At 52.8% G+C, this 27,166-nt stretch overlaps 1 protein-coding gene across 1 annotated transcript; it reads right to left on the reverse strand.

Annotated features, from left to right (window-relative positions):
• Positions 1–1,236: 1,236 nt before the first annotated feature.
• CNGB1 (cyclic nucleotide gated channel subunit beta 1) lies at positions 1,237–27,105 on the reverse strand (the record flags this gene model as incomplete). Its single annotated transcript, XM_084294827.1, has 31 exons — positions 1,237–1,449; positions 2,822–3,017; positions 3,485–3,631; positions 3,930–4,048; positions 4,444–4,527; positions 4,611–4,708; positions 5,097–5,256; positions 5,543–5,684; positions 6,767–6,889; positions 7,412–7,476; positions 7,828–7,914; positions 8,029–8,079; positions 9,000–9,208; positions 10,059–10,238; positions 10,512–10,669; positions 11,433–11,504; positions 13,293–13,437; positions 15,513–15,555; positions 15,746–15,875; positions 19,606–19,780; positions 22,818–22,854; positions 23,674–23,749; positions 23,882–24,032; positions 24,297–24,336; positions 25,470–25,551; positions 25,686–25,767; positions 25,943–25,985; positions 26,278–26,407; positions 26,518–26,587; positions 26,703–26,760; positions 27,013–27,105. The coding sequence occupies 31 exons, from the start codon at positions 27,103–27,105 to the stop codon at positions 1,237–1,239; spliced, it is 3,459 nt and encodes a 1,152-aa protein (XP_084150953.1).
• Between the last annotated feature and the right edge of the window lie 61 nt (positions 27,106–27,166).

The following is a 27,166-nucleotide window of genomic DNA, read 5'->3' on the forward strand; positions in this document are numbered from 1 at the left end:
TTTTCCTCTGCAACATTAAGGGCAGTGGTGGGTTCAGATGCACAAGTGGCATGTTGGAATTCCTTGAAGTTTTGTTTAAAAGAGAGCAAGCCATCATGAATTAACACTACTATACTCTGTCTCTTTCCACCACAGAAACCCATTTATTTTCCAAGAGAGGAAAAAAAAGCTGAGTAGGAAAGGTAGGAAAAGCCCTCCTGACGTGAAGATGAGCCAGCAGGCTTTGGATGGGAGCTGGGGCTTTCCCAGGGATCCACGTGGGTGTGCCACCCTTATGCCAGGGATGTGTCACAGGCAGAAACTTGCAGCACTTGTTGGTATTCACTGAGCAGCTGGAGCTTCCTCAGCCACATCTCTTCCTCCACAAGAAGGAAAATGTTGCTACGAGCTGCTGTGGGAATGGGGCCAGAGCAGTTTCCCTGTGGGCAAGGGGGCTGAGAGCCAGCAGCACGGGATGGAGCCAACAGCGTGACCGTGGGCCTGGGGACACTGCTGGAGCTGTATGCAGCTGGATGCCCAGGATGCAGCTGCACACGCTGCTCTGCATGCTGTGGACTCTGGCCTGACCCTGAAGTAGTGGCTTGGGGAAGCACTTGTGTCACTCCTCTGCCCTGTCGCAGCTGGAGGGCAGCTGGAAGCAGCCAGGATTTGCCCCCCGAGCACCGCTTGTTGGTAGCAGCAGGCACAGTGTGCCAGGACACCCAGGGCTGTGGGCCTGCACAGCTTGGTCTGTGCTTGGCTTAGGAGCAGAGTCCAAATCCTTTCCAGATGAGTCACCGTCCCGCTGCCTGAAGTCCAACAAAGGAATCTTTTTTTTTTTTTCCTCTGGTGTTTTTTTTTCTGGCCATGCAGTGACTCAGCTTTTGGAGGTGAACAACTTCAGGCTTTATCTGAACAGACACTCATTAACCATTCAGAGCTGTAAAGAGCCATTTTTCTTCTGCACTCCATCTCTGTAAGATCTCAAGGCTAGAGGGCTGGCCTCATATATATAGGGACTATTCAGACAAATGCTCAGTAAGAATGAGCACAGGAATCTTGTGTAGTTCTGGGTCATTTGGCAAAGGGTTTTGACAACAGAAGGACTAAGCAGAGAAGAAAGGCAGAGCCCATCTGCAGCACTTAGCTAGCAAAGCCTACAACCACGGTGCAGGAATCGTTAACAACTAAAAGCTTCTACCTGAAGCATTTGCCCAATTCCTACTTGTGCCACCAGCCCCCAGATCCGCTTATTTTTCATTTCCCTTCTTCCTCTTCTTCTTTCTGCGAAATCTCAGCAGCAAGTACTTCTTCATCCTCCTGCGCTGCTGAAATCACACGGATAGCGACTAAATTATCAGAAGATTTTGAGCATATTTCCTCTCCCGGAGGGGTGCAGGCTTTGGGGGAAGCAGTAGGAGATCTGCGGTGCACTGGTGACTTCGGTGGGATTGGACTGAAACTGGGATCCTGCAATATCCAAAATAAAGGCAAAATCAACATCAGGAAACTTTTGTCCATGGCAGGTCCTCAGCCATCACCCCAAACCTTGTCATCTGTGCTGTGCAAAGGTGTTTGGGGGAGTTTCACTGCACTGAGCTCACCATGGGGGTTTTCACCTTGCTGCCCAAGATGATCTCCGTGAGAAAGGCAGCTGGATTACAGCCTTCAGACCTCGGGGTGAGGTAAGACAGGATGAGTGCAACAGAACTTTCTTGCATGCCAGCACCTTTTGCTCCTACAAGGTTTTGTCTTGGTAAAGGTTTTGCAAAGGTGTTGTGATGCAAGGGCAGCTCAAGACTTGCCCTCTCCTCAAGCCCTGACTCCATCAGAGCGAAGCTGCAGTGGCCTCAGAGAGCTGGTGTAGGGACGTGCCCCGAGGAGGACATCCTGCTCCAGGGGTTCCCCCACCCTACCAGCTCTGTGTGTGACCCCCAGCAGCAGGTCTTGCTGCTGTGACTGTGGAGCCTGCAGCATCCCTGCTCAGAGCTGCTGATAACTCACTATCAGTTACTGGCAAGCACTGAGTAGCCTGAAACTTCATCATGCTTCTGTGAAGGACTGCAGAAACTCAGTAGTGTTTGGTGTCTCGCTAGATATTTACCAGCCTCAAGGCCACAGGGCACTCCCTATCAGCTGCTGTTTCACCCCCCTGGCTTTACATGTTAGCCTGCATAGCTCCATGCTGGGAAGAGGAACAACAGCGACTGCATGGACATAAGATCTGTTTTTACCAGCGTTTTCTCTTGATGATTGAAAGGTGAAGGCAGTTTCCCCGTAGCCTGTGCAGAGTGGGAAGGACAGCACGCCTGCTGCTGTGTGACTGCCCAAATCCTGCTGCCAAAGCTTTTCAGGCAGGAACTGCCCCGGAGGTGCTGGATGCCAGCATCACCCCTGTCCCACTGGCATATCGATTAATTACGAGTGGCCCTATAGCCATGGCAAGGAAGAAATGCTAGCCTGTGGTTATATCTCAGCAGCAAGCTAGAGTCAGGCTTAGTGCTGTCAAATAGCTTGGCAAAAAGTCAATACACTTCCCCTTTCTGCTGCAAAGCAAGCCTCCAGGCCAGACAGCAGGAAAATGGAGGCTGTGTGAGATTTGCTGGATGCCCCCATCCATTTATCTACAATACTCCAAACTCTGATGACCACAGTTAATTTCTTTAAGGTGCCTTCAGTGGCTCTTCTGCTGTCACCTTTGGAGAAAAGCAAAAGGAAGGATGGAGAGGCTGGTTTTGCTATCGCCCAGGTTAGACATGAGCTCAAGCTCTGGAGCCAGTGGTAACGCAGCCGCTCATCACCCCACAAAGCAGAGCCGAATTCCTGGCCTCCCCACACTGACCTGCTCTGCCTGCATTGCCTTCAGCTCCTGCAGCTTCCACCGGAGGTGTGCGAGGCGCCCTTTGCCTCCCGTCTTCCCCATGGCAGCCAGGGCCGCCTGGAAGAGCTTCGGCGTGTCAGGCTTTGGGGGAATGATCAGCGGAGATACGGGCTGCCCCTTCTCATCTCTGGGTTTATTGTTGTTTTTCAGCATTTTCCTACAGTGAGGAGAACAAGAGATTAGAAATATATTCTATTAGCTGGATTTTATAATGCAGAAAAATAAGACTTTTAAAGAATGGGGACTTTTTACACCTTAGAAAGAACAGAATAACAAATCTGAGTAATGCTAAAAACTAGAGGGAATACATTAACAGATTTCCAAATGAATATGCTCTGGCCTTATGTGTTCCTGAGTTGCACCGGCTTTCAGTGATGAGGTTTTATAGATTAAAACACTACCATGAGACGTGCAGCAGGGGTCCCAGCATGTCCCTTGCTCTCCACACACACTACATGGCAGGAGCAGCGTGGGGTCCCTGCACCAGCCTTGTTCTGCTGCAGGCCAAGTGTTGAGTGGTCTCCCATGCTTGGCTGCAGCTGAGGGCAGAAAAGTCTTCCCCACGACTTTCAAACCTGTGCTCTGTCATTTTAGGACACAGGCTAGCAAGCAGCTCACACTCACTTGGCCTTCTTACGCAGCAACTTCTGAGACTCCGGGTAGTGCACCAAAATCTCATTCAAGTCCTTCTTATCCAAAATGAAAAGATTAGCAAATCCATGAGCGACAACGTTTGCTGTTCGCCGATTTCCTCCTCCCGCTGCCAGCAAGCTGAATGAAACACCAAGAGATGTGAATGGTGCTAGTAACAAGCTCAGCAAAATGTTCATAACCTAAAACCTCCATGTCCCCACTGTGTGCCTCCACCTCTCTCTTTCAGAGGACTCGGAGTTTAATTTTTACCCGTGATGAAATTCTCCAAGCCTAGGTTCTAAAGAATGCTTTGAAACATTGGCATGAAATGCTACATAATATATACCCTACCAAGCAGGAGTTTTCACATTGCAGTTTAAACCATTGTAAGACCATGGGCTTTATGTCCCTGGTTCCCTGGCAGTGCTTTGCTGACCTTATTTCTCCAAACACAGATCCAGCTTTCAGCGTCACCAGCACGGTTTTGCCGTCGGGTCCCCCCAGCACCTGCACTTGTCCAGCCTGGATAATATACATCTCGCGGCCGATCTCCCCCTGCAACAGAGACAGGTGCTGTGCAAGTTACCCTGAAAAAAGACCTTATTATGGATGCCCTGCCCCACACCGTGCTGAAACCCCTGTGACCTTTCAGCCTTCTGCAAGCTCTCCAACTGCTTTATCCAGACGGTGCTCACTGCTGAGCATCCACGCCTGACCCCAAAGCCTCCTCCAGCCCCACACCCAACTCTTCTGCCATTCATGGCTGCAGTAGAAAGGGTCAGGCTTTGCACGAGGTGAGCTGCAGCCAAGGATGTTTTTGCTCCAGTTGCCCTGCCCAGAGCACCCCTGTGCCCGGTGCAGGCTGTGCCATGCAGCTCCTGCCCTGTGCTGCACTGCACAGCCTGGCCACGCCACCAGGAGGGGAGGGAGGCATCTGGGTGGCTCGGTACCTTCTTACAGACGTAGTCATTTGGCAGGTAGACAACCGACCTCAGCCGCTTCAGCATGTCGAAGATCATCTGCCTGTCACAGCCCTGCGCCAAAACACAGCCAACAGCGGTCAGCCCGTGCCAGTGGGGAGGCACAGCGCAGGACAGGGCACGTGCTGCCACAGTACCTGGAAGAGGGCCACTTTGCTGACGATGTTGTAGTTCACATCAATGGCGATGTCCAGCCGCATCTTGTCCGGCAGCTGCACCAGCAGCTCAGACTCATCTGGGAGATGCAGAGCAGAAACCCAGCTGTTTTCAGTGCTTTCTCCAGGAGCACACCCTTGGTGCCCAGTGGCTGGTGGCAGGAACCAGCTCCTGCCCTCCCCACTCATGGCTCAGTGCCCAGAGCTCCCTGGCAGTGGGGACGGGGTGAGTGGCAAGAGGGACAGCATGGTGGGGACACTGTGCTGCAGGGGACACCAGGTCACCATGGCTCCATGTCCCACTGGCAGCCCATGTGCCCAGAAAAGAGTTAAATAACCCACACCTTCCCAAACCCGTAGTGCAATTTGCTGGGCTGCTCTTTGGCAAAAATATTTCAGACAAGCAACTGTAGTGAAATGTGGAGCATGAGGGTGATGAAGGTGTTGGCCCTTGCAGCAGGCTCTTACCTAGCATGCCTTGTGATTGCCACGTGTACTCGTACCATGTTTTGACACGGTTCTGCACAGTTTTGGGGATTTTGTAGAAGTTCATGTATTTAATAGTACTGTCCATGCAGCTCCGATAGTAAGTTTGCCCGGCAGTAGCAGCACCAACCACATCTCTCATCTGAACAGAAGAAAGGGTGGGAAGAAAGAGTTTATTTGCCATCATCTATCCACCACGCAGGTTAAGCAGTCTGGAGAACACAAGCATGGTCATATGCTGTGTCCTGACAGGGGGTTTTCAGCATCTGCCCAATTCTTTTTGCCTTCTGCTGATGCTGAGCAGGTAAAGAGCCAGTGTATGGGGAAAACAAACCTGGGAATAACTCAGTGGACCAACCCCACTGAGCTTGTCCCCACCTGAGGTGGGAAGACCCTGTGTGCATCCTGGCACAGCGGCTCCCACTCACCTGCCCGATCATGACGGAGAAAGCAAAGACACCCGTGAAGTAGTTCAGCAGCTGGAAGACAATCTCGAAGAGCGTCTTGGGGTCTGGCAGGCCCCCGATGGTGATGAGGGTTTTGACTGCCCAGTAGTAGCAGCGGATGTAACTGGGAGGAGCAGAGGAGGCAGCTTGGTCATGTTTCTGGCATTAAGACCTGTTTCACCCTTCAGGACCGAGCTCACATCTCTGGCCACAGCAAGCCAGAGCCGTCGCTGAAAGTAATTGTGGGTGATGGAGAGAAAATGAAGGGGCTTGCAGACTCCCTCCCAGGTGCTTCTGGAGACACTACAGGAGCAAGGGGATGGAAAGACCAGGAACCTCCCCATGGGAGGCTCTGCTGCTCTGGCTATGCATGTTTTCCGCCTCTTTCAGCTTCACTGCCACAAACCAACAACATATTTTCAGCAACATTTACACTTTTAGAAATAGCCATGGGAAAAAAAAACAGTGTGAGCAAATTGTTGGCATAGGACCCTAGAGATGTCAAGTGAATTCTTGATCCATTGGTCTTGTGCACTCCTTTGGATGTTATACCTAGAGGTAGGTACACATATGTGTGTCACACAAAATAACCATATAGCCACAAAATTGGCATGGTAAGCTGAGTGCTGCAAAGGTAGGAAACACCAGCACTGAGGCTGGGAGGCTGACAGTCACTTGTCCCCTCCTACACCTCACGCTAAGCCTTTAATGGACTTGCACAATCCTTTTTTTTTCAGCCAACTCTTGTTTACTGCATAGGAGAATGGTGCTAAATTAATTAAATGTTATTTGGTATTTTATTTTGCCTGTGTTGTGGAACACACAGCTGTGGGCGTTAATCACTAGGCAGCAATCTTTGGCAGCAAATATGAGCCAAGAACTCATATGGGAACATACGCAGTGCTCTCTTCTCCCCATGGCATCCCTGTTCCCTAGCACTAGGCTCACAATTTTTCAGCCTCTTCAACACACCATTTCCTTCAGCCTCAGCCCAGCCACAGCCTCCTCATCTTGAGCACACTGTAATGCTGCACGTCCCATCCCTCTTGTCCCTGTCATTCTCGCTGGCGCCACATCTTCTCCTGGGACTCCCCAGTCCTTTCCTCAGAGATTTTTATGAACCCAGCAGCATCCAACCATCTACTTTCTTGCTCCCATTCATCACAGTGTGCCGTACTACATGGGGATCTGAGCCTTGGCTTGTACCTGTTTCCTTCCCCATCATAGACCCAGGTGGTAGAGCCCAGTCCTTCGTAGGCTGATGCCCAGTAATAGAGGCAGGAGTTCACATGCAAGCTGTACAGTAAATAGGCAGTAGTCCGAATCACTCTGCAAAGAAAAAAATAAATAAATAAGTAAATAAATAAATAAATAAATAAAAGAGGGAACAGGAGGGGAGAGGATATGGCATTTGCTGGGACAAACACATGAGATCTGCCCTGGCATCACAAGTGCTTCAAGGCAATGAGCTGAGTGCAGACAGCACAGGTCCTGCTTATGCTAGGCCCACAGCATGTCCTTAATTCAGGGCTCCTGCTGGTCCCTCTTGCAGCTCAGGAAATGGAAGAAGTGCTGTGTCTGACAGTTGCTCCCCTCTGCTGCCAGTACCCCTGCCCACGCTGGGATGGCAATTGCAGCCGTGGGCCCTGGGAGCCACTCACCCCTCTGTGCCTGCCCAGGTGAGGAAAAGACCAGCCAGGAGCATCACCACTACCTGTGTCAGCAAGTACAGTGACACGGGGAAGTGAGCTGGAAAGCCAGAACTGGTGTGCACCAAAGTGAACCTCTTTCCTCGGTAATAAATAGTGATGAGTATCTCCCCGCCCCATAAACGATTCCTCAGCTGCTCACCTGTAGATGTATGCCTTGCTCAGGATGGCCTCGAGGCGGTTGTTGAACTCGAAGAAGGCCATGTACTGGGAGGAGAAGGAAGGCAGTGTGCTCCAGTGTGCCACGGCTTCCCAAGAAGCCAGCAAGCAGGGCATGTCCCTGCTCCAAGCCTCCTCACAGCCAAGCTCCCCGGCTGGCCCCCAGCCTCACTCCTGCAGCATGAACGGCCACAGGCAGACACAGCCCCATCTGCACATGCCCTTCTAATAAAATGTAGGAATAATAAGGTTGAAATATTTACTGACAGCCCTTCAAGGGCTTCGGTCATCGTCCTGTCATTGATTATTCTGGCAAGCCACAGCCACACAAACCAACGAGGGACCCTTCTGTGTTCACTTGGCACGGGGGGCTGCGTGGGGCTGCCCACTCCCACTCACCTTCAGGCAGCGGGGAAAACGCAGCAGCGGGTTGACACCGACTTTGAAGTAGAAGAAATCCAGGGGAAGGAGGCATACCACATCCATCTGAAACCCACACAGAGAGAGAAACCTCTGCAGAACCTGCAGGCCCAGCGGGGTGGAACTGCAAGCCATATTGCAGATCAAAGACGCAAAGTAATAAACGAAATTATGCCAGACCTTAAAGCGCTGTGAATGCAGGTAGTTCTCCTTCATGGCCTTTTTTTCACTCTGGTTAGGAATTGCAGGGGAATTAAAAAAGAGAGAGAGAAAGAGAGAGGTTGATTATTGCTTGCAGAGAGCAAAGTCACCACCAACCCAGTCATGTATGGTTTTCCCCTCCTGTGCCACAACTGGGAACCTACTCCCACTGTGCATGGAAGGGGAGCAGAGCAAGAGGAGCAGCAGACCTGGTTGTAGGCCAACTTCCCACCCTTGCCCAGGATATCCCTTGCTCATTTTGTGCCCTGGAGGAAGCACACTGCAGCGGCAGCACTACAAAAGTCAGAGTTCACAGGAGAAGCCTCCCTGTCTGAGCACGAGCAGTGGGAAGGCTGTATCCCCAAGCTTTTATTTTTCACAGATTATTTAATTGCCTGTGGAAACGAAACCAAAGGTTTTCACTTATCTCAGACTCATGAGCTATGCATTCAGATGGCAATCACCTCTGTCATACTGCTAATGAATTCTGCCTAGCGGTGCTCCAGGAAACAAACCCCGAGTTTGTTCTGCTGCCTGCTGTCAGCGGGTGCAGGCTGCCAGCTGTGCCAGGGCTGGACGGTGTGCTCACCGCCCCGCTGGCAGCACTGCCCCGTGGAGCAGCACCCTCACTGCTCACATCCTGGCCTGGGAACCACCACGGAGCATGCACTTTCTAATGGCCTGATATTGATTTTGTAGGGAAAATACATATGTCTGGGAGACAAACAGACTGCCACCTTATCCCTTACACGGCAGAAAAGATGTCTGCAGTCTTCCCAGAGTGCACCCAGCCCTAGTGGGAAGATGAAGAGCAAATCCTAGCTGTCGTGGTAGAGTTGCTGGTTTGCCTGGAGCCTGATCCAGACACCAACAGCCACTGGGGGTGTTGGGGCTGGGACGTCCCCACAGCCGTGTCAACTCAGTGGGATGCAATGAATGCTGCCACTCACTATTATGTCTCCCCCCCGCACAAACTGCAGGCGGGTCTGAAAAACGATGATGTCCAGCAGGTAGATGAGGTCGCAGAGGTAGTCCACGAGCAGCCAGAAGTGGATGTTGGATGGCGTCTGGTAGGGGAAGGCCCAGCGGACAGGGATCAGCCAGCAGTTCCAGTTCCAGGCCAGAACAACGAAGAAGAGCCACAGCACATACATCAGGTCTGTGCACAGGGAAACACACCCTGACGAGCTGGCCACACATCTCCCAGTTATGCAAACCTACTATACCCCTTGCCTGCCCTCAGCACAAGGGTGAAACCTGCAGGAGACTACAGGTTCTCCTCCTGATAGCATCTAGTGGCAAGTGCCAAGCAGGGACCAGCAGAAGGATGGGTGAGCTGGGCTCTAGGTGCAAAGTTAATGCTATCTGCTGCAGAGCACATTGCTTTTTATCAGAAAGCCTCTTCTAACTTGGCTGATTCAGTCACAGTTGGTTTTGCTTTGCTCCCACAATACTAACTTTATTTTAGTTTTTATTTTTTAATTTTATTTTTTTCCCTTGATGCTATGCTGAGCTAACTCTGCCTGCCTGGTGCCAGTGGCTCCCCTTGTGAATGAGGACAGGCTAAGGAAGGAGCTGGGTTCCCCTGTCGAGTTCAGCGTTTGCTCTCTATGAAGACTGAGCAGCAGAAAAACGCTGTTCCTTCTCCACCTGGTGGTGCTGCCGGCACTCGCAGCCGTCAGGGAGCATTTAGGAAAGCCCGTGGATTTCACGCAGGAGTTTACGGCTAGTTTACAGGTAAACTGAGCTGTAGAATCATTGAATGGGTTCGGTTGGGAGGGACCTTAAAGAGCATCTTGGTCCATGGGCAGGGACACCTCCCACCAGACCAGCTTGCCCAAAGCCCCATCCAACCTGGCCTTGAACATTTCCTTGAGCATTTCCAGAGATGGGGCTTCTCTGGGCAGCCTGTGCCAGTGCTCTCTGCAGCATCCCACAGCTGGTGCTGTCCCCTGCTCCCCTCCATCCCCACCCAGGGTTCTCCCAGCCCTGCTGCACTCGTCTCTCACTGGTGAGCGGGTCGATGCTGCTGGGGAACTGGTAGCTCTTCAGGCGGGCCATCCAGGGCTGGCACTTGAAGGCACAGCACAGCATCTCGCAGTAGTGTTCATCATCTGCTGCCTTGTCGCCTGGTGGCGCTTCTGCCGGGGGAGGCGGTGGTGGTGCTGTGGGCGCTGGCTTGGAAGGGGCTGGGAGAGGCCACACGATTATTTTAAACAGCAGAAAATCTTCTCAGGGCAATTTGGTTTAAGACAATGCCTTTACAGATCATGTCTCCCAGAGCTGCCCAGAGGGAAACAGCTTCCAGGTCATTAAACCAAATTACAATTCCTATTGCTTGATCTTCTCAAGGCCACCAACACCACCTGCAAACCTCCCTCTTCTCCCCATCAAAAACCTCCAGATTCCTCCCCAGCATTTGGCTTCACCTCTTTCAGACTCCCAGCCCAACCTGAACTCACATGCCGAAGGGCTCTCATCATCGGAGGTGACATCAGGGTCTGTCAACTTCTCTTTCACCTTCTCTGTGCGCTCCTTGAAGAGCTTCACCAGCTCCTGGAGCCGGTCATTGATGATGGCACTGCTCTGGCTGGTGGCCGAACCGATGCGCTCGGGCAAGCTGTGGGGAGACCGTCAGGCACTTCACTTATATAGAAAAACCTGAGAGCAGGCTCAACACCTATTATTTAACCCATAGGATCCTTAATTAGGATTTGCCTGTATTTATCTGGCTAGCATTATCTGAAGAACATATGTTTCAGTAAAACGCTGTCAGGAGCACCAGCCTGAACCTCGTCTTTGCCCTTGGATGTGAGCTGCCCTCAGAGGGACTTGGAAAGCACCAAGACCCCAGGCTGGCTGTCCTGTTCTTGGGAGAAAAGCGACTGGAAGAACTGCAGGGTGGAAATGAGCAGCAAGCCCCTGAACCCATAAACCATGTAATCCCCTGCCAGTGAGGGCAGCTCGCCCCAAAACCGTCCTATGGGGCTGCAGGAAGCAAGGGCCTGGTGTGCAAGATGTGCAGCTTGTCTCCTCCAGCATGGAAGAAACAGGTTATTTCCCAACAGCTGATAAAAGCAGGGTGTCTCCATTACACTGTGTGTAGACTAGATGTGCTCCAGTTAGGTGTAAAGAGAATATTTCTGTCTGATTAGAGGAAAAGCAAGAGAGCATTTTCTGTTCCAGGAAAAAATGTGCTCACTGCTTTTGGAGAGGGGCAGCAGGAGGGCTTCACCTGCTACATGGTTCTAGACTGGTGCAGGCACTGCTCCCTCTCCCTCCGGTATCCCAACATCTCCAACATCTGCTCTGTTTCTGCCCAAAATGGCAGGATTTGGGATCCAGGATCCGGATGGGCCAGTGCCCAGGGTACCAGCACGCACCTGTCCTTCTGCAGCTCATCCCAGCTCGCCGGTGCCTCATCCAGGTTGTCTGTGGGGGCTGGCAGCTTCTTCCTGCAGGCACAAGCGCAGAGCCCATGCTGGGGGGAGCAGGGAGCTGAGTGTCCCCTTCCTCAGCCAGCTCCTCCTCCTCCCAGGTCTCATCTATTGCCACTTTCCCTTCTCCCACCCAGGTCTGTTTCCCCCTTAATTTCTGGCATCACCTGACATCGTTGTGTGAAAAACACCTTGCTCCTTTTGCTGCTAAAGATCTGGTCCCTCCTTTGTGCCACCAAGCCCGTGGCTGCGTGGGCATACAGCTGCCTGCTGTTGTCTCCAGCCCTTCTTGGGCCACCTCTAAAGAGGTTTGTGCATGGGCATGCTTCCTATGGCACATTCTTGCTTGGCTCTGGCTGTGGGAATTAGCTTTTCATACCAAGGTGTAACTGGCCACAGATGGAGAGAAGAAGCTGGAGCCATTTCACACACTATCTGCTTCCAAACACTGATTAGGCAACAACTTGTGGCTTGTCTGCGGTGGCTCTGCTGTGACTGGGTCTAAAGAAGGGGAACCCAAGTCCTTCTGAGCCACTGCATGGCCAAAAGCTCAAATTGTGGCCAGTAAATGTCCTCTTCCTCTGAGAGCACCAGCCTGCACCAGGCTCTGCCCAGTGGCTCTCCTGCTTTGGCGTGGTGAAACTGTAGTTTTTACTGAATGAAACGCAACTTGCTTCTAGAAACCTCCAGCTCTGTCTAGGGACCTCCAGTGCCACCTTGAGAGACACAAAATGGAAGCGTGGCAGAAGCATTCCTTGCTCATATGCATAACGCCAACCATGCAACCTGCTGCTTCATGAAATACTAGAAAACAACGTGAGAAAACTGAGGTTCTCTGAAATAGCTGTACTGGGGAATACCGAGCTGCTTTTCCAGTAACTGCTGTCTGGCGGGTGGGTGCTACGAGCTGACCTCACGCTTCCTCTGCCTGCTGTCATCATCTCAAAATGAGATTGTTCACTGGTGTCAAAAGGGCAGTAGAGAAGGAAACTTTTAAAAGAAGGAACTAGTGCTTGCATGTTGTAAAAACTGCCTGTGGGTGGCACAGACACATGTACCTGAATAAACGGAGGCCATGGCTGTGGTTTGCTGTGTCCCTGGCTCTGAACGTGTCTGAGATGTGCTGACATGTGTGACGTGGGCACCAGTCTGAGTTTTGTCCATTTTCTACTTGTGCTGGTGGCATAAAAGACAGCCCAGGACCTTGACCCTGATCCAAAGGCAATTGAACACCCGCAGAAAAGCGGCACATCTCAACCCTTTGATGGCAACAGCAGGCACTGAGAAAAGTGACGTGCCTGGTCTCTGTCCCAGCAGAGGGGAGACACACAGCCTCATCTGGAGTGCAAGGAGAAAAGGACAAACCCAAGCTTTGAGTGTCTCATGGTGGAAAATAAACTCAAGAAATAAGGCCAGGGACTATTTTGGGACATAGCTGTGCCCCTGCCTTACAAGAACAGAGAGATGTGAATCAAATGCCACACACAGGCACCCCACGCCTCTTGGGGCCTCCCCCTGAACAAACCATGGGTGCTGCTGGAGACAGAGGTGCAGAAAAGCTTCCCTTGGGGCTGGCACCTCACAATGCCAGGAGAGACGGGATGGACACACTGCAAAGGGCTCTCCCTGCTGCTACGTATGCACCACCACCCGATGAAGCACCATGATTCACAGCATCACGGACCCTCCGTCTTCGATGTGTCTGAGCAGTGCCTGCACCCCTGCCTCCCGGGCAGCCTGTGAGCTCCGAGCTTCTGCTGGCAGCTCCAGAAAGGCTCCATCCAGCCAGGCCTGGCTGAGCCCTACCTGGGGGATGCTGGCACAGCACCGGGCACCACCAGCATGTGGGGGTCACCAGGGGTGGGCAGTGGCAAGCAGGTGCCATCCTCCTCTGCAGCATCACCTCCGCCGTCCACGTCCTCGACACCCACAGTGAGGCAGTGACCGAGCCCTTGGAGAAGGGGAGAAAGGCAGAGTGAATTGGGGGCAGCCAGCAGCCGCTCCCACCAGCTGCCTTCATTCCCGGTGGCTCCTAAGCCACGTGCTGGAGGAGGGCTGCTTTTTTTTTATTAATTTATTTTGCAATTTCCCCCCAAAGCATTGGAGCGTTTCCTTTTCGTTTTGCTCAGTTTTTAACGCGGTAAGAAGTGCTGTTTGCTTCCTGTCTGCTTTCACAACTTGCAGGGGTTCAGCCTGCTCACTGCAAGCGTTGGGCAGATGTCTGCAGAGCATGGCAGTGATGCCACTTGCCCACGAGAGAAGCAGCTGCTGGGAGCAGCTTGGTTGGATCCTGCAGCCAGACAGGCTAGGACCAGTCCTCACTTTCTCAGCCACGTAAAGAGACGCCGTGTGTCCCCACATGTGGTCTTCCCAGGGGATTTCACCCAACTGAAGGACCCTGTGCAAGCCTTCCAGTCCCACACAGCCGCAGGACCCGTGGATCAGAGCATGGCTCAACTGAATCACCAAGGAAAGGCCCATGTGGATTGCAAGGTTAACATTCTGGCACATGTAAGGAAAAGCAGCAGAATCTGGCTTGCTGGCTAAAAACAAAGCAAAGCAAAGCTACAGAAACACAGTTTGTATTTCTGGGCTAAAACACAGAAAGCTGCAAACAGTAAACCCCCGTCTTACTGTAATTTTAGTGTGTGTGGGTTGCATGGATGCTGAGGAGAAAATGCATGTGCAGCAGATATTTAACCCTCAGCCTGCAGGACCTTTCATGGAGTTTCAGCCAAGTTGGAGTGATCATTTATGGTTATTTGCAATTACACTCTAGGACGTGAACTAAAAAGGCACGTCATGATGAAGCAGAAACAGAAAAACATGAAGTTTGTTCCCTAGTCTCTGTGCTGCAACATGAAGTGTGTTCTTATCTATTGTTGTTTTGTTTTTGTTTTTCAAAAAGCAACAAAAAGCAACTGTACCAGGACTAGGACCCACCCCCTAGCTACACAATCCCATTGTCAAAGCCGATCCTCTAATACCTAGGGGGTGAACAGGGGATTGCTCCTCATTGCAAAAAACGGGGTTGACAACTCCAGCCTTTCGCTTTCTGGCAGCAAGGACGGGGATGCGGGAGGCAGCAGCAGCTCGGTAGCTGGGGACATTGGGGAGCTGCTCTAGCACAGGAGGGGAGGTGTCCCCGTGGTCGAGCAGCTTGTCATGCACCAGCCGGTCTAGCTCAAGGTCTCGAGCATGCTTGGACATGCTGCTAGGCGTCTAGGTGCTTCAAGCAAAGGACAAGGCATCTGAAGCTGCAATAAAACACAGAATTGTTTGAGACGGGACAGTTATTTCAGTGCAGAGAAAAGCAGGGCTGATGTTTTTTTTTAGATGCTGCCAGCCTCATGGGGATGTTGGCAGCACGGAACAACGGCAGTGAGCATCCTGCCACATGCAACTGTGGGCACAGCGCTGCTATGGGCTGCAGTGCTCTGCCAGGGCTGCACGAGTGTTTGGACAAGAAAGGAAACCTCCTGCCCGTAGCAGGACCCATGTCGCGTTGTTCCTGCAGCAGCTCCCACAGCCTTGGTGCAGCTGTGCCAGGACCTGGCTTTGCTCACTCAGGATGAGATGGGAGCTCCACAGCCAAGCTTCATTAACAGCTCATTACCTTCTAAGAAGTTATTGTGTCACTGATTATTCCCCAAATATTGAATAAAGCAGTAATTAAAATCTTTTTTTCTTTTTTTTTTCTTTTTTTTTTTTTTTTCTCTATGTTCTTCTTTGGCTGGAGGAAAAACTTATTTCATATCAGAAGCTATTTAATCAGCATGCCTGGGTGCTGCACGAAGTACCAGCCTTCCCTATCTGTCTCCAGCGGGACTCTGCAGCCAGCGGACTGCTCCCATGGCTGTTTTAATTTAGCAAGAAGCCCAGGAGGGCCCAGCCAGCCTGTGCCAGTCATTCGCTCCCAGGCAGCAAGTGCTCAGAGAGCAAAAGTTGCTTCATCCCTCACTGGGCAACACATTGCCTGCTTTGGCTCATCCCCATATGACATTGCACTGCTATGTATTCAGGTACCTTCAGCATCAGTTTCGGTAACTTCAACCGTCTTCTCTTCCACCTTCAAAACAACAACAACAACAAAAAAGCCATTTTAAGGAGAAAAAATGCCTTTCCCATCAGTGAAAAAGCAGCAGTTTGACTGGGTGTGCTGTGTTCCCCCACAACCAGCCCTGCTCCCTGGGTGCCTGGTGTGCACGTGGCAGCAAGCACCCAGTGCAAGCACATACCTGTACAAAAATACTCCATACCTGTACGAAAGCACCTTCCAGATCACTTATCTCAGCTTCTTCTAGCTGCGCGAAGCTGAGGGCCTCTTCTGCAAAGAAGGCGTCCTCCAGCCCCTCATCGATGGGGAGGCAAGGAGACTGGAGCGGGGCTCTGGAGGGGACAGATCAAGCAGAGACATGAGACTGAGTCCACTTTTGGACCGAGCTTAGTTTAATACAGAGGTGGCACCAAAAAAAAAAAAAAAAAAAAAAAAAAAAGCCACTGGATTAGAAGGGACTTTATCATGTTTTTCAAAAGGATGCTACATGGGAGACTGAGAGGTGTATAAAAATACAGAACATTTTCAGAAAAAAAAAAAAAAAAAAAGTTTATATTGCTGTGCATAATAATTTATCATATAATTAAAATTTGCCAAATAAAAATCCAAGAGCCTGATTTCCAGGCAGGGGTACCTACAACCACCATTGGAATCCCAAGTTCATTCATACAAGGCACCACCAGGACACATAATTTTAATTAACGTAATGACACATAGTTAAGGGGTGTGGTTAGCAGGTCAAGAGAAGTTCTCCTGCCCCTCTACTCTGCCCTGGTGAGACCCCATCTGGAATATTGTGTCCAGTTGTGGGCCCTTCAGTTCAAGGACAGGGATCTGCTTGAGAGAGGCCACGAGGATGATTAAGGGAGTGGAGCATCTCCCTTATGAGGAACGGCTGAGGGAGCTGGGGCTCTTTAGCTTGGAGAAGAGGAGGCCGAGGGGTGACCTTATTAAAGTTTATAAATATGTAAAGGGTGGGTGTCAGGAGGATGGAGCCAGGCTCTTCTCAGTGACATCCAATGACAGGACAAGGAACAATGGGTGCAAGCTGGATCACAGGAGGTTCTGCTTAAATATGAGACAAATCTTTTTTACAGTGAGGGTGACAGAGCACTGGAGCAGGCTGCCCAGGGGGTTGTGGAGTCTCCTTCTCTGGAGACTTCCAAAACCTGCCTGGCCCTGTTCCTGTGTGATTCGATCTAGGTGTTCCTGCTCCAGCAGGGGGATTGGACCAGATGGTCTTTCCAGGTCCCTTCCAACCCCTAACACTGTGATTCTGTGACTTTTCCTTTTCCAGCTGCAGTTTCAGCACTGAGCGCAGACCCCACTTTCTGGCCAGTGGGCCTCAAAGGATTGAATTTGTTGTTTTAAAATAATTTTATAATTGAAAAAAGGCCTGATCGTGTTGTTCTGTGCAGTTATCTCCTGATTTGTTTATTCCTGGAGAGAGAAGCAAGGCAGAGACTATGAATAGTGAAAAATAAAAATAAAATAAAATAAAATAAAATAAAATAAATAAAATAAAATAAAATAAAATAAAATAAAATAAAATAAAATAAAATAAAATAAAATAAAATAAAATAAAATAAAATAAGGTAGCTAAATGCAGTAATACTGAAATAAAAAAATAATATTTCTGCATTCTCCACAAGTCCTAAGCTAGAAGATGTATGTAACAAATAGTGGCTGATTTTTCTCTTTATCTCCTTTTCTTGAAAGCTGCTGCTTTATGAGGTCTTTTTTTTTTTTTTTTTTTTTAAATATAAATTCTGTGTACTAGCTTCCCTTCAAATACAGTCCCAAGTCTTTTCATCCTAATCCAGAAAACCCATCAACATCCCCAAAAAGACAAACACAAAGATTGAGCAACATCTCGTTCACTCAACAACTGAAACTCATGTTTCTGCTGTAGCTCTACAGGAGCATGCAAAATGTTGTTTTGAAACCTGTTGAAAAATAGATTTTGATTCAATAATTAGCTAAGTTTTTAACACTGAATAATTATGTATTTTCAGCCTCTTCCTGAAAATCTAGCTCCTTCAGAGGAATTAGCAAAAGGCAGAGAATATTAGGCTGCTAGAAATATTAGACTGTTAGAAATCCCTAAATGTTTACATCACGTGAAATCAGAGCAAACCACTAAACTGATCAGAAACATATTTAAGTATCTAAACATCATATCTATTTAAATACATGAATAACATATCTAAATACTGCCTGGTCCAAAGTTCCTGCCTACAGAAGCTGACAATAGCCCGGCTGTTTTCCACAAGAGGCAAAAACGCACCTACTCGTCCCTGGGAGTGTTTACAGCCGCGGCTCGGTGCTGTCTTTAGGTTCAGCTCCGTCCTACTGGGAATCCCGAGCGCCCCGAGTCAGCAGACCCGCCTGCAGCCAAGGTGCAGTGCCCGGAGCCCCGGGGCCCCGCTCACCCCCCGGATCTGTGCAGAGGGGGCGGCGGCTGCAGCGCTGGAGCCCGTGTCGCCAGGAGACACGATGTCACCGGCGATCTCGGGGGTGAGGCGGGTTGCAAAAGCATCCTTGTGAAAGCGCCCTCTTGAAAGCATCCTCTCAAAAACATCCTCTCGAAAGCATCATCTCCCCCCTCCAAAGCATCCTCCCCAAAGCACATCCCTGCTCCTCTTCCCCCCGCTCCTCCCCTCCCCCCGAAGCATCCTCCCCGAAGCATCTTCTGGAAATAAAGCGGTTTCCTGGCCCAGCAGGGACACGGGTGGACAGAGCTGACAGCCCGCTGGGCTCCCCCACAGCGGCCACAAGCCAGTCCTGAGGCCAGCTCTGCAGAGAGGAGTTTGCTCTTGCCCAGGTGTCTCAATCTCGGCAGCTTGTAAATGCATCAGAAACAACCATGGCCAGCGTGCTCGTTTCCAGACAGTCTGTAAACAGGAGAAGAGCTGAAGGTGCTCGCAGACCCTGCACAGACTCACCCCACGCTCTCCTCCGCCTCCTCCTCTTCCTTCTTCTCCTCCACTTCCTCCTCCTCCTCCTCCTCCTCACCCTCCTCCTGCTCCTGCTCCTCCTCAGCAGCACTCAGGGGACAGGAGCACAGCCTGGGAGGGAGAAGCTCATCAGGTGAGATGCAAAAAGCAGGTCTGAGCCTTACCGGAGGCACAGGAACAAATGGCTCAGACAGCATCACCCATCTCCACACCCTTTGGGCCCACCACCCCCATGCCAACATCTGAAGGATGCAGAGGGGCACGCCAGGCGCATGTTGTTGTGAGGCACTGTGTGAGTTCAGTGCAGCAATGAAGGGAAAAACATCTGGAAGCACAAAACCAGAGTCCTCGTCATACTCTCCTTGCAGCACAGGACTTGCTTAACGATGACTGCCTGCTGATTTTGAGCAAAATCTGCCTGCTAGTGAGATGCTCTGTCCAGTGTTGCACAAGCTGCCAGTTTCTCAGGCTCACATACTAATGGGAAGCAGCTGCCCACCACACCCAGAGAGAGAAGGTGAAGGTTCTTCTCATGAAGCTGGTTCTGGAGAGCTTCCCCATGGAGTGAAAGAGAAACATCAGAACTACAGAGCAATCCAGCACGTTTCAGCTTCCATACAGCGTGCAGGTGTGCACGGCACCTGTTTCAGCTGGAACACAACTTGTGGGGAAGATCTTGCACAGTGATGCCTCTGCCATCAGTCTGCTCTAACAACCTTTGTCAAGAAGAATCCCAAGCCATTTGGGAATGTGCATGGAAAGCCCTCACCTCTCTGCTGAAATACAGCCCGCCCCCAGCACTGAACACACTGCATGGTCTAGGAAGGGTTTCTTTGGGCAGTAGAATGAACCATATAGAGAAGAATACAATCTCCAAATCCCGTGACAGATGGATGCATTGTTGATGGCAATGAGGTCTAAACCCTCTTGCCTTAGGCCAAAATCTTCTTACTGGAAGCCAGAGAAGAGCCACACTTTAGCTGCCCCTTGCTGCAGTCGCAGTGCACAGCAGCTGGTGTGTCCGTCCTGAGCCCCCAGCCCAAGTCTCAGGGGCAATCTCAAGGAAAAGCAGCTTGCTCAAGCACCTGCTGCTCCCTTTTCCTACCTGGTCTCTTCTTCCTGAAGTTCCTCCTCTATGGGGGGCAGAGGACGACCCTGGGCCACCAGCTCAGCCACGCCATCCCAGGCCGTTGGCTCATGAGCTACTTCATCACTCCAGTCGTCATCGATGTCCTCCACAACCAGGTCTGTCTCCACAACCTCCACAGGGATGATATGAACTGAAATGGGATTGGGGAAAAAAGCAGTGAAGTGAACACAGCCTGGTTTTGAGAGGTCTGGCCATGCCAGAACATTGTGGCTGTGCTGCAGCTGCTGCTCTGCATTGCAGAGGTGCTGCCCTATGGCAGGACCCAAGTGCTGCTCAGCCTGCACAGATCCATGCCGTCCTGGTCCTTTCGAGTGGTGCCAGATGGATGCCTTGGGCACTTTTGCCAGGAGGAAGAAGAAAATTTGACATTTTGTACCAAGCATGTCCAAAGTCCTATGAAAACTGCACCTATACTTGTATAGAGATGCCTCTGGACTTCCCTAAGTGTGTAGCAACCCCTGACAGCGCTTGTCAGTAGGCCACAATTTGGTTCTTATTGAATATCAATGTAAGTAGCTGTGGGAAGAGCCCCAAGTCCCTCTCCTCAGGTCAATACCGTGGGCTGAGGCAGGATGCTATCCCAGGCCTGCAGTGAACAGCCCGCGGGCCCTGGTGTGGTGATGTGATGCACAGCCCTCAGCCCACACCGACCCCCTCTGTGATGCCCCACGCCTCCAGGGCTGACCCTGGTCCCTGCATGTGGGGCAGCCCGAGGAAATGAGCCCGGTCAGTGGTGCCACAGGTGCTGCTCGAGCTCTGAGGCAATAAGTGTGAGGATCTGGCCCTGCTCAGGCAGCTCGCTGTGCTCCCCACTGTTCCGCAGCATCACTGGGGGAGCACACGGCTGGTGTGCCACATGTGCTGGAGAGCCCAGCTCAGATCTGCACGGACACCCGCTACAGTTGGTGCTTTCCTGCCTCCTGGGCCTCTCCATCCCTACACAGCCCTATAGGAGCAGGAGGAGGAATTGCATCCACGTAGGTCAAAACCAATTTAATGTGAGCGAAAACTGACAGCGAAACTCGGGGGAGCTTACACATCCCCAGGGAAGCTAATAGGAAATGGACAGATTTAAATACAGAAAGGCAGGAGGCCCACTCGTGGCATTGTCTGCTCTGCACCATGTCTACCAAACCAGCTCCTCTCCCAGGAGTGTTCGTCTGCCTTTAGCCTGCTCTCCCTACAGCTATAGTTATTGTAACAAAGGACAGGAACCACGGAGACAGCTTTTGAAACGTGCTGCAACTTTTTAATACACAATATGAAAACAGGGCAAATACTAAGATTGTATCCTGATACCAGCTGGGCTCGTCATAAACACAGGGGCTGGGGCTCAGTGGGGTTGCTTGGCTCACCACTCACCACTAAGGTGTACTATGGAGTACTAAAGGGATGCAGTGGGACGGTCTGTGCTAAACACCTGGCATTTAGGGGCTCCTGCCCTCCCCAGCCCGGCGTGCCCGCATTCCTCAAGCCCCCAGTCCAGAGCTGGAGGCAGCCTTTGGGCACCGTTCCCTGCTGGGACACTGCTGCCGTGCTTGGTGCGGCACTGGATGGGCTCTGGGGGCAAGCAGTGGCTGCTCATGGTGAGCTGACACCTTCCTCCACACCAGGAGGCCTTTGACTCCTGCCTGGTTGCCTGGAGGTTGTTCTCCTGCATCCGCTGCTGCCAAACAGAACCCTCTCCACCCTCTGGGAGAAAACACTCAGTTAACGGGAGAAAAGCAATACGAAGCTTTAAAAGCTTTATAAAGTGATGCCACTGAGACAGAAATAGATTTAAAGAAGTCTGTAGGCTTCAGCCAGAGATCTCGGTGGTAAATATTGGCGTGCTGGGGGATGGGAGGGGAGTTGAGCGAGCTGGGTGTGCTGTGGGAGGCTGCAGTGAGAGGTTTTCTGCCTCGGAGATGCCCTGAGAGGTGTTTGTCTGTCCTCACATGAATTATTGCTCCCATCCAACAGACATCAGTCCCAGCCCTGTCCTGCAAAATCACCAGCTGTGGTTCGTGGAGCCAGCAAGGCCAAGAGAGAGCGAGGGCAGGACCAGAGCAGCAGGGGCAGCAGCTACGCTGACCTTCCCCTGGTGCTCAGGGCTGGCCAGGGCCAGGTCCTGCTGCTGGCAGCTGCAGGGAGCGGGGACACACAGCCTCGGGTCCCCGCGCCCCGCAGCCTGGCTGGCAAGGGGCTAGGGACCGTCTGCAGATTGCTCTTTGCTTTTTCTCCTCCCCCGCTGTGCTTTCTCTGCGAGTTGGTCTCATTTGGTGGGGAAAGGCTGGCCCTCCACAGACTTCGTTTTCCGTTTGTTTCAGAGGCGCTAAGCCCCTTTGCCCCCTGAAACAAAAGGAGAAGGAAAACATTAATGAGCCCGTTGGTGGTTTGGTGCCAGAGCAGATCTCTCGCTCCCTGTTTGCCTTGTTAAGTGACTGGAGCTGCCTCCACACCCAGACCGGGCATTAGAGCAGGCTGCACACGAGGGAAGTGACTGCCCTGCTCGAGCTGTGTCCTTCTGCCTCTCCTCGTCCTGCTCCACAGGCAGAGAAACGCCATCCCCTGCAGTGTTTCCCAGCAGTGCATGCTGATGTCTAACATGTCTAAACCCCCTAGCAAGAGGAGTTTTTCTCAGGTACCACTCCAGCCATATCCCACTAGGCTTTGGAAACACCCTTGAGTTCAGCAGCAAATGTGTGCCATGGGTTAACGAAGGGCCAGATCTGAGTTCACTTGTGCTATGTGCTTTGGGCAAATCCCAGCAGCCCAGAAAACATCCTCTGGCACGACTCGAGCACGGACCTGGACGGCAGCACTGATCTCACAAAGTGGGACCCCAGGACATGGGGGCAGCACCTGGGGGCAGCGTTCCCAAGGCAGGAGCTCGGGCTCAGCAGCACAGCTCTGCAGAGGGGGCTCTGAAAACCTTCCTAAGTTGCTGCCCCAGGCTCCCCACACAGCAGTGGGTTTCAGCAAATCCACAAACTCAGATCTGCTCCCTGATCTCTCACCACAGTGGCCTCTCCTGGCTTCTCAGGGGATTTTCAGATGCCCCCAAACTGACACCCACTATAGACTGGGGCATAAAAGCTGCCGGCAGTCCCTCTTCCTGAACTGCCTGGCAAGAAGCCACTGTCCTCTGCAAGCTGAGCAGCACGGTGGGAAGAGCAAGCACTTACTTTCTTCGACGGGGCTGAAGGCTGCCGCTGCTGCTCCCTGCCAGGAAAAAAAGTGAAACGTGAGGCATGGTTGGCAGTGCTCCTGCCCCTGCCCCTGGACTCCCTCTGGCCGCAGCCCCTGCTCTTGCCTCCAACCCACAGCAGCACTGGATCCCCAGCACCATGCTCAGCAGGAGCATTTGGGATGAAACAGGCATCCCCGTTCTGGTTATTTGACCCTGCAGGAAACTTCACGGAGCTTTTGGTGTGAGAGCAGAATTGTTCCTGGCTCTGGGTCACCGTGGCCCTTTTACCCTCAGTGCCCTATGCAGTTTCAGTGGGACAGCCGGGTTCTGCAGGCTTCAGGCACAGTAGTGCTGTGCCACAGGGGCTGGACCAGGGGCACCAGGCTGCCCGCACAGCTGTGGAGAGAAGGGCAAGGCCTTGGAGGTCGCTTTGGTGCCGGAGATAGAGGGGACAATGGCACAGGTGCTGTTGTTCCTCACCGTGGCTCTGAGGCTCAGCCTCCAGCTCCAGCAAGCTGGGCAGGCTGGCACCCCGTGGCAGCGGGGAGCTTGGGCTGGGTGGTGCTCAGAGAGCAAAGGAAACGATAAAGGAAACCCACCCCAGGAGCTTTCTGGCTCCTGAGAGGGCAAAGCCTGTTTTTCAGCAGCTATGGGGGTTTCTCTTCTCCACGGAGCTGTGTGGCAGGGCACAAGCCTGGTGCAGCACAACGTGAGCCCACCCCAAACTGCAGCGTGGGCACAGCCAGCAGGTCCCTGTACATCTGCCCATCCCCGCAGCCCCTGCACCGCCGGGACCCCCCTGACTTGCACATCGCCTCCATGCCCTCATCGCCTCTCTGCAGGCTGCATACCTGCGTGTCCTGCTTCTCCCTGCTCACAGGCTGTGGCATCACCTTCTCCAGCCCCTGGACAAACCATCCAAACATGCTGCCGAGCAAAAAAAAACCAAAAAACTGTCAGAGGCTGCTTTTGGAGGCTCTTTGTTCCCACCACAGCCCTGCCAGGGGACATGAGCTTCGAGGAGTGCCTGCACCATGCAGTAGGTGCCGCTGCATTTACCTGCTGCTGTCCCCAGCCAGGGGACGAGGGAGGACGGTGGCCACAGGCTCTGGCTGCCCCTCAGTTGCTACTGGCTCCACTGTGCCTGGGATGCTCGGGGCAGCTGAAACGTTCCCTTTCACCTTCGCCTGGGTTTTAGTCCCTTTTGTGCCTGCTCAGGTTTATTCACAAAGAGAAGGGGGAAAAGGAAATGCATCGATCATCCTACAGCCTGCTGGGGCAGAGGACCAAGCAAAGAAGGGTCACCTCCCACAGCAGAACGGGCTCTGGGGACCTCCCTGGGGTGAGGATATGGGCTGCTGGGGGGCACACGTGGGACTGGAGTACCATGGTGCCCCTGGCAGCCCAGCGGGGGGGTCTTGAAGGCTGAGCATCACATCAGGATGGGGCAAGGGTCCCCTGAGAAAGGGCTCACCTCCTGCCGCAGCTTTGTGCCTTTCCTCCTTCGGCTCTGGCTGCAGAGGGACAGAGAGACAGAAGGATGTGGTGATGTGCTGTGTGCTGTCCCATGTCCCCCCCAGGTCCCAAGGGGACCCCCATGCATGGCCCTGACACACAGGGGAAGGCAGAGGCACGGTGGGATGCAGCTGGCCAGCAGCCCCTCGCTGCCATTCCCCTTTCACCAAAGCAACTCACAGAATTATAGAATCGTGGAAGGTTTGGGGTTGGAAGGGATCTCAAAGATCACCCAGCTAGCACCCAGCAGCACCCCAGCTGCCTGTTTTGCTCTCCTGGGCTTTCCCTGCCCAGGTCTGAGCCCAGGGGCACAGGACGATGCAGAGCCTGCTCCTCTTTGATCTCTGCCCAGCCTCTCAGCAGCATTTCTCACTTGCTTTGAAGCTGGCATGCTGGGATGGAGACATTTCTGCCTTTCAATAGAAACCTGTTTATTTTTGATCCTAAAGCAGTTTATATGTTGAATTTGCCCTCCTTCCCTTTCTTCTGTCAAGACAATGTTTGGCCTGAATGGGCTGCTCCCCCCCAGAGCAGCAGGAAAACTCATCAGGGTGGAACCAAGCAAGACTTGCAGAAGGAAAAAAGGCTCTTTATGTCCCCCCGCCATCCCTTCCTGAGCCACAACTCAGTCTTGTGCCCTTCTTCCCACACCCTTCAGCTTGGAAAGGGGCCCTTTGTCCAGCAGAGCTCCTCGAAAAACTGTTTTCTTCAAAGCAGGAGGTAGTGCACGTAATGCCAGTGGGGGGAAAGGCAGGGGTGGGCCATAGTGGGGCCGTGGCTGGCAGGAACTGGTTAACAGGGCACTGGCACACCCCATGCGTGAGCCCGTGTACCTGAGAGCAGGTTTGAATACACACTCTATCAAAGGAGGCATTGTGTCCCTGTGATAAACCAAGATTTCCAGAGAAAACCTTTAAGGAATCTCAAGAAAAAAAAAAATAATGCTTAGGCAATGTCACAAAAACACGACAGAAGCAAGGGGCTCCGAGCTTTCCCTGGCTCCAGAATCCCCTTTGCAGTGGGAAGGGAAGGGCTGGGGGAAGCTCTCCCCCACCACCTCGGGAGGTGGGAGTTGCAGCACCACAACAGCAGGCCCCAGCCCCTGGGGCTGCCCCCGCTGGGCTGTGCTCACCTCAGGCTTTTTCGGCATCTCCGGCTGCGGCACCATTCTCTCGAAGCCCTGCACCAGCCAGCTCAGCACACGTGCTCCTGCCCTGCAGGGAGAGGGCAGCACTGGCAGAGCTCTCCCTGCATCCCACATCCCAAAACCTGCATCCCACATCCCAAAACCTGCATCCCGCGTCCCCCCGCCCCTCTCCCCACCGAGGCACTGTCGCGTGGAACCCACCAGTCTTCTGCACCCGTGTCCAAACCCGTGTCCGTCTCACAGCCATCCAGCTCGTCCTCCTCGGGGTCGAAGGGGGTTATCTCTGCAGGGAGCAGGATCTGTGCTCACCTTGCCAGAAGGGAGCTGGAGCCGGCACTGCTGCGGGCCCCCAGCCCCTCTCCGCACACCCGAGGGGCCAACAGCTCCAGCAGCAGCTGACCAGAGGGGATGGGGAGTTCCAGAAAAGCCACAAGCTGTGGGGGCCCAGCTCCCCTTACCCAGAGCATCCTCCTCTTCATCCTTGAGGACCTGCACCTCCGTCTAAAAAGGCAAATAGAAACTGCTACCAGCCTGCCAGACACACAGGACTCACCCCAGAGAACAAGGAAAACCCTTTCCCCGAAGGTGGGTGAAGGCAGAAAGCCTTGTGGGGCAGGATTAGTGCCTGGAGATGGGCCCATGCTCCCTGTGAGCACCGGGAGGTTGATGGGAAGAAAACCAAAATGCTAAAAAGAAAAACAAAACAAAACAAAACAAAACAAACAAACAAAAAAAACTAGAAGCTGGGATGTCAGGGGAATCTACCAGACCATTTCCCGGGTCTCTCACCTACCTGGTCAGGAACATCGATGCTCGTCTCAAAGCTCTTCCCAAGTGCCTGCAGCGTCCCCGGGGCCTGGACTGGCTGCGGGATCACCTTCTCCAGCCCCTGGGAGAGCCAGGAGAGCACACTGCTCCCCACACTGCCCGGGGAAAATCACGTCAGGCTAGGGGTGACTGGCAGCAATGGAGGGCTCCCCCTGCCCCTGCCCCCAGCTGAAGCCTAAATCCACGGAGGGTGCAAGCGCAGTACCTCTCAAACACCGACGCTGATGCAGGGACCACATCCTCAGGCACTGCAAATTCCACCTTCTTTTCAGTTTCTTCAACACCAGCAAGAAATAATTAAAAAAAAAGCTCCTGTCACCACTCTGCCTGCATGGCAGGAGAGGTTGTGGGTGGCAAACGAGCCTGCGTGTCCCCCACCATGGGGCTTACCCTGCACGCGTGTGCTGTCCGCAGCATCCCTGGGGCTGCTGGCCTTCCCTGCTGGCACCTGGGTGATGGGCAGGAGGGGTGGCTTCAGGACAAAGGCCTGGTGATGGTGTCCCTGTGCTTCCCCTGGCCTCAGCCGAAAGGAGGCTGCAAGCCCTGGCTCTCAGCATCCCTCAGCACCCCACAGCAGCCCAGGGGCACATGCTGTGGCCCCCATCCCTCCCGGCTGCAGAGCATCCCCAGATCCCAGGGCTGGGCGCAGAGGTATTGGGCACCCTCCCGCTGCCCCTGCTCCCCTTGGGTCCCTGCTCACCTTGGCTGGCTCCGGGGCTGGGGCTGGGGGGCTCTCCTCTAGCAGGCACGGAGCAGGGGGCTGGGGAACCACCCGCTCGATCCAGCCCAGCATCTCTGCACCCAGCGAGGACAGGGCTCCGTCCGCAGACCTTCCGAGCAGGTCCTCGTCTTCC

This window comes from Netta rufina (genome assembly GCF_964035555.1).
Source record: "Netta rufina genome assembly, chromosome: 13".
Lineage (NCBI taxonomy): Eukaryota > Metazoa > Chordata > Aves > Anseriformes > Anatidae > Netta > Netta rufina.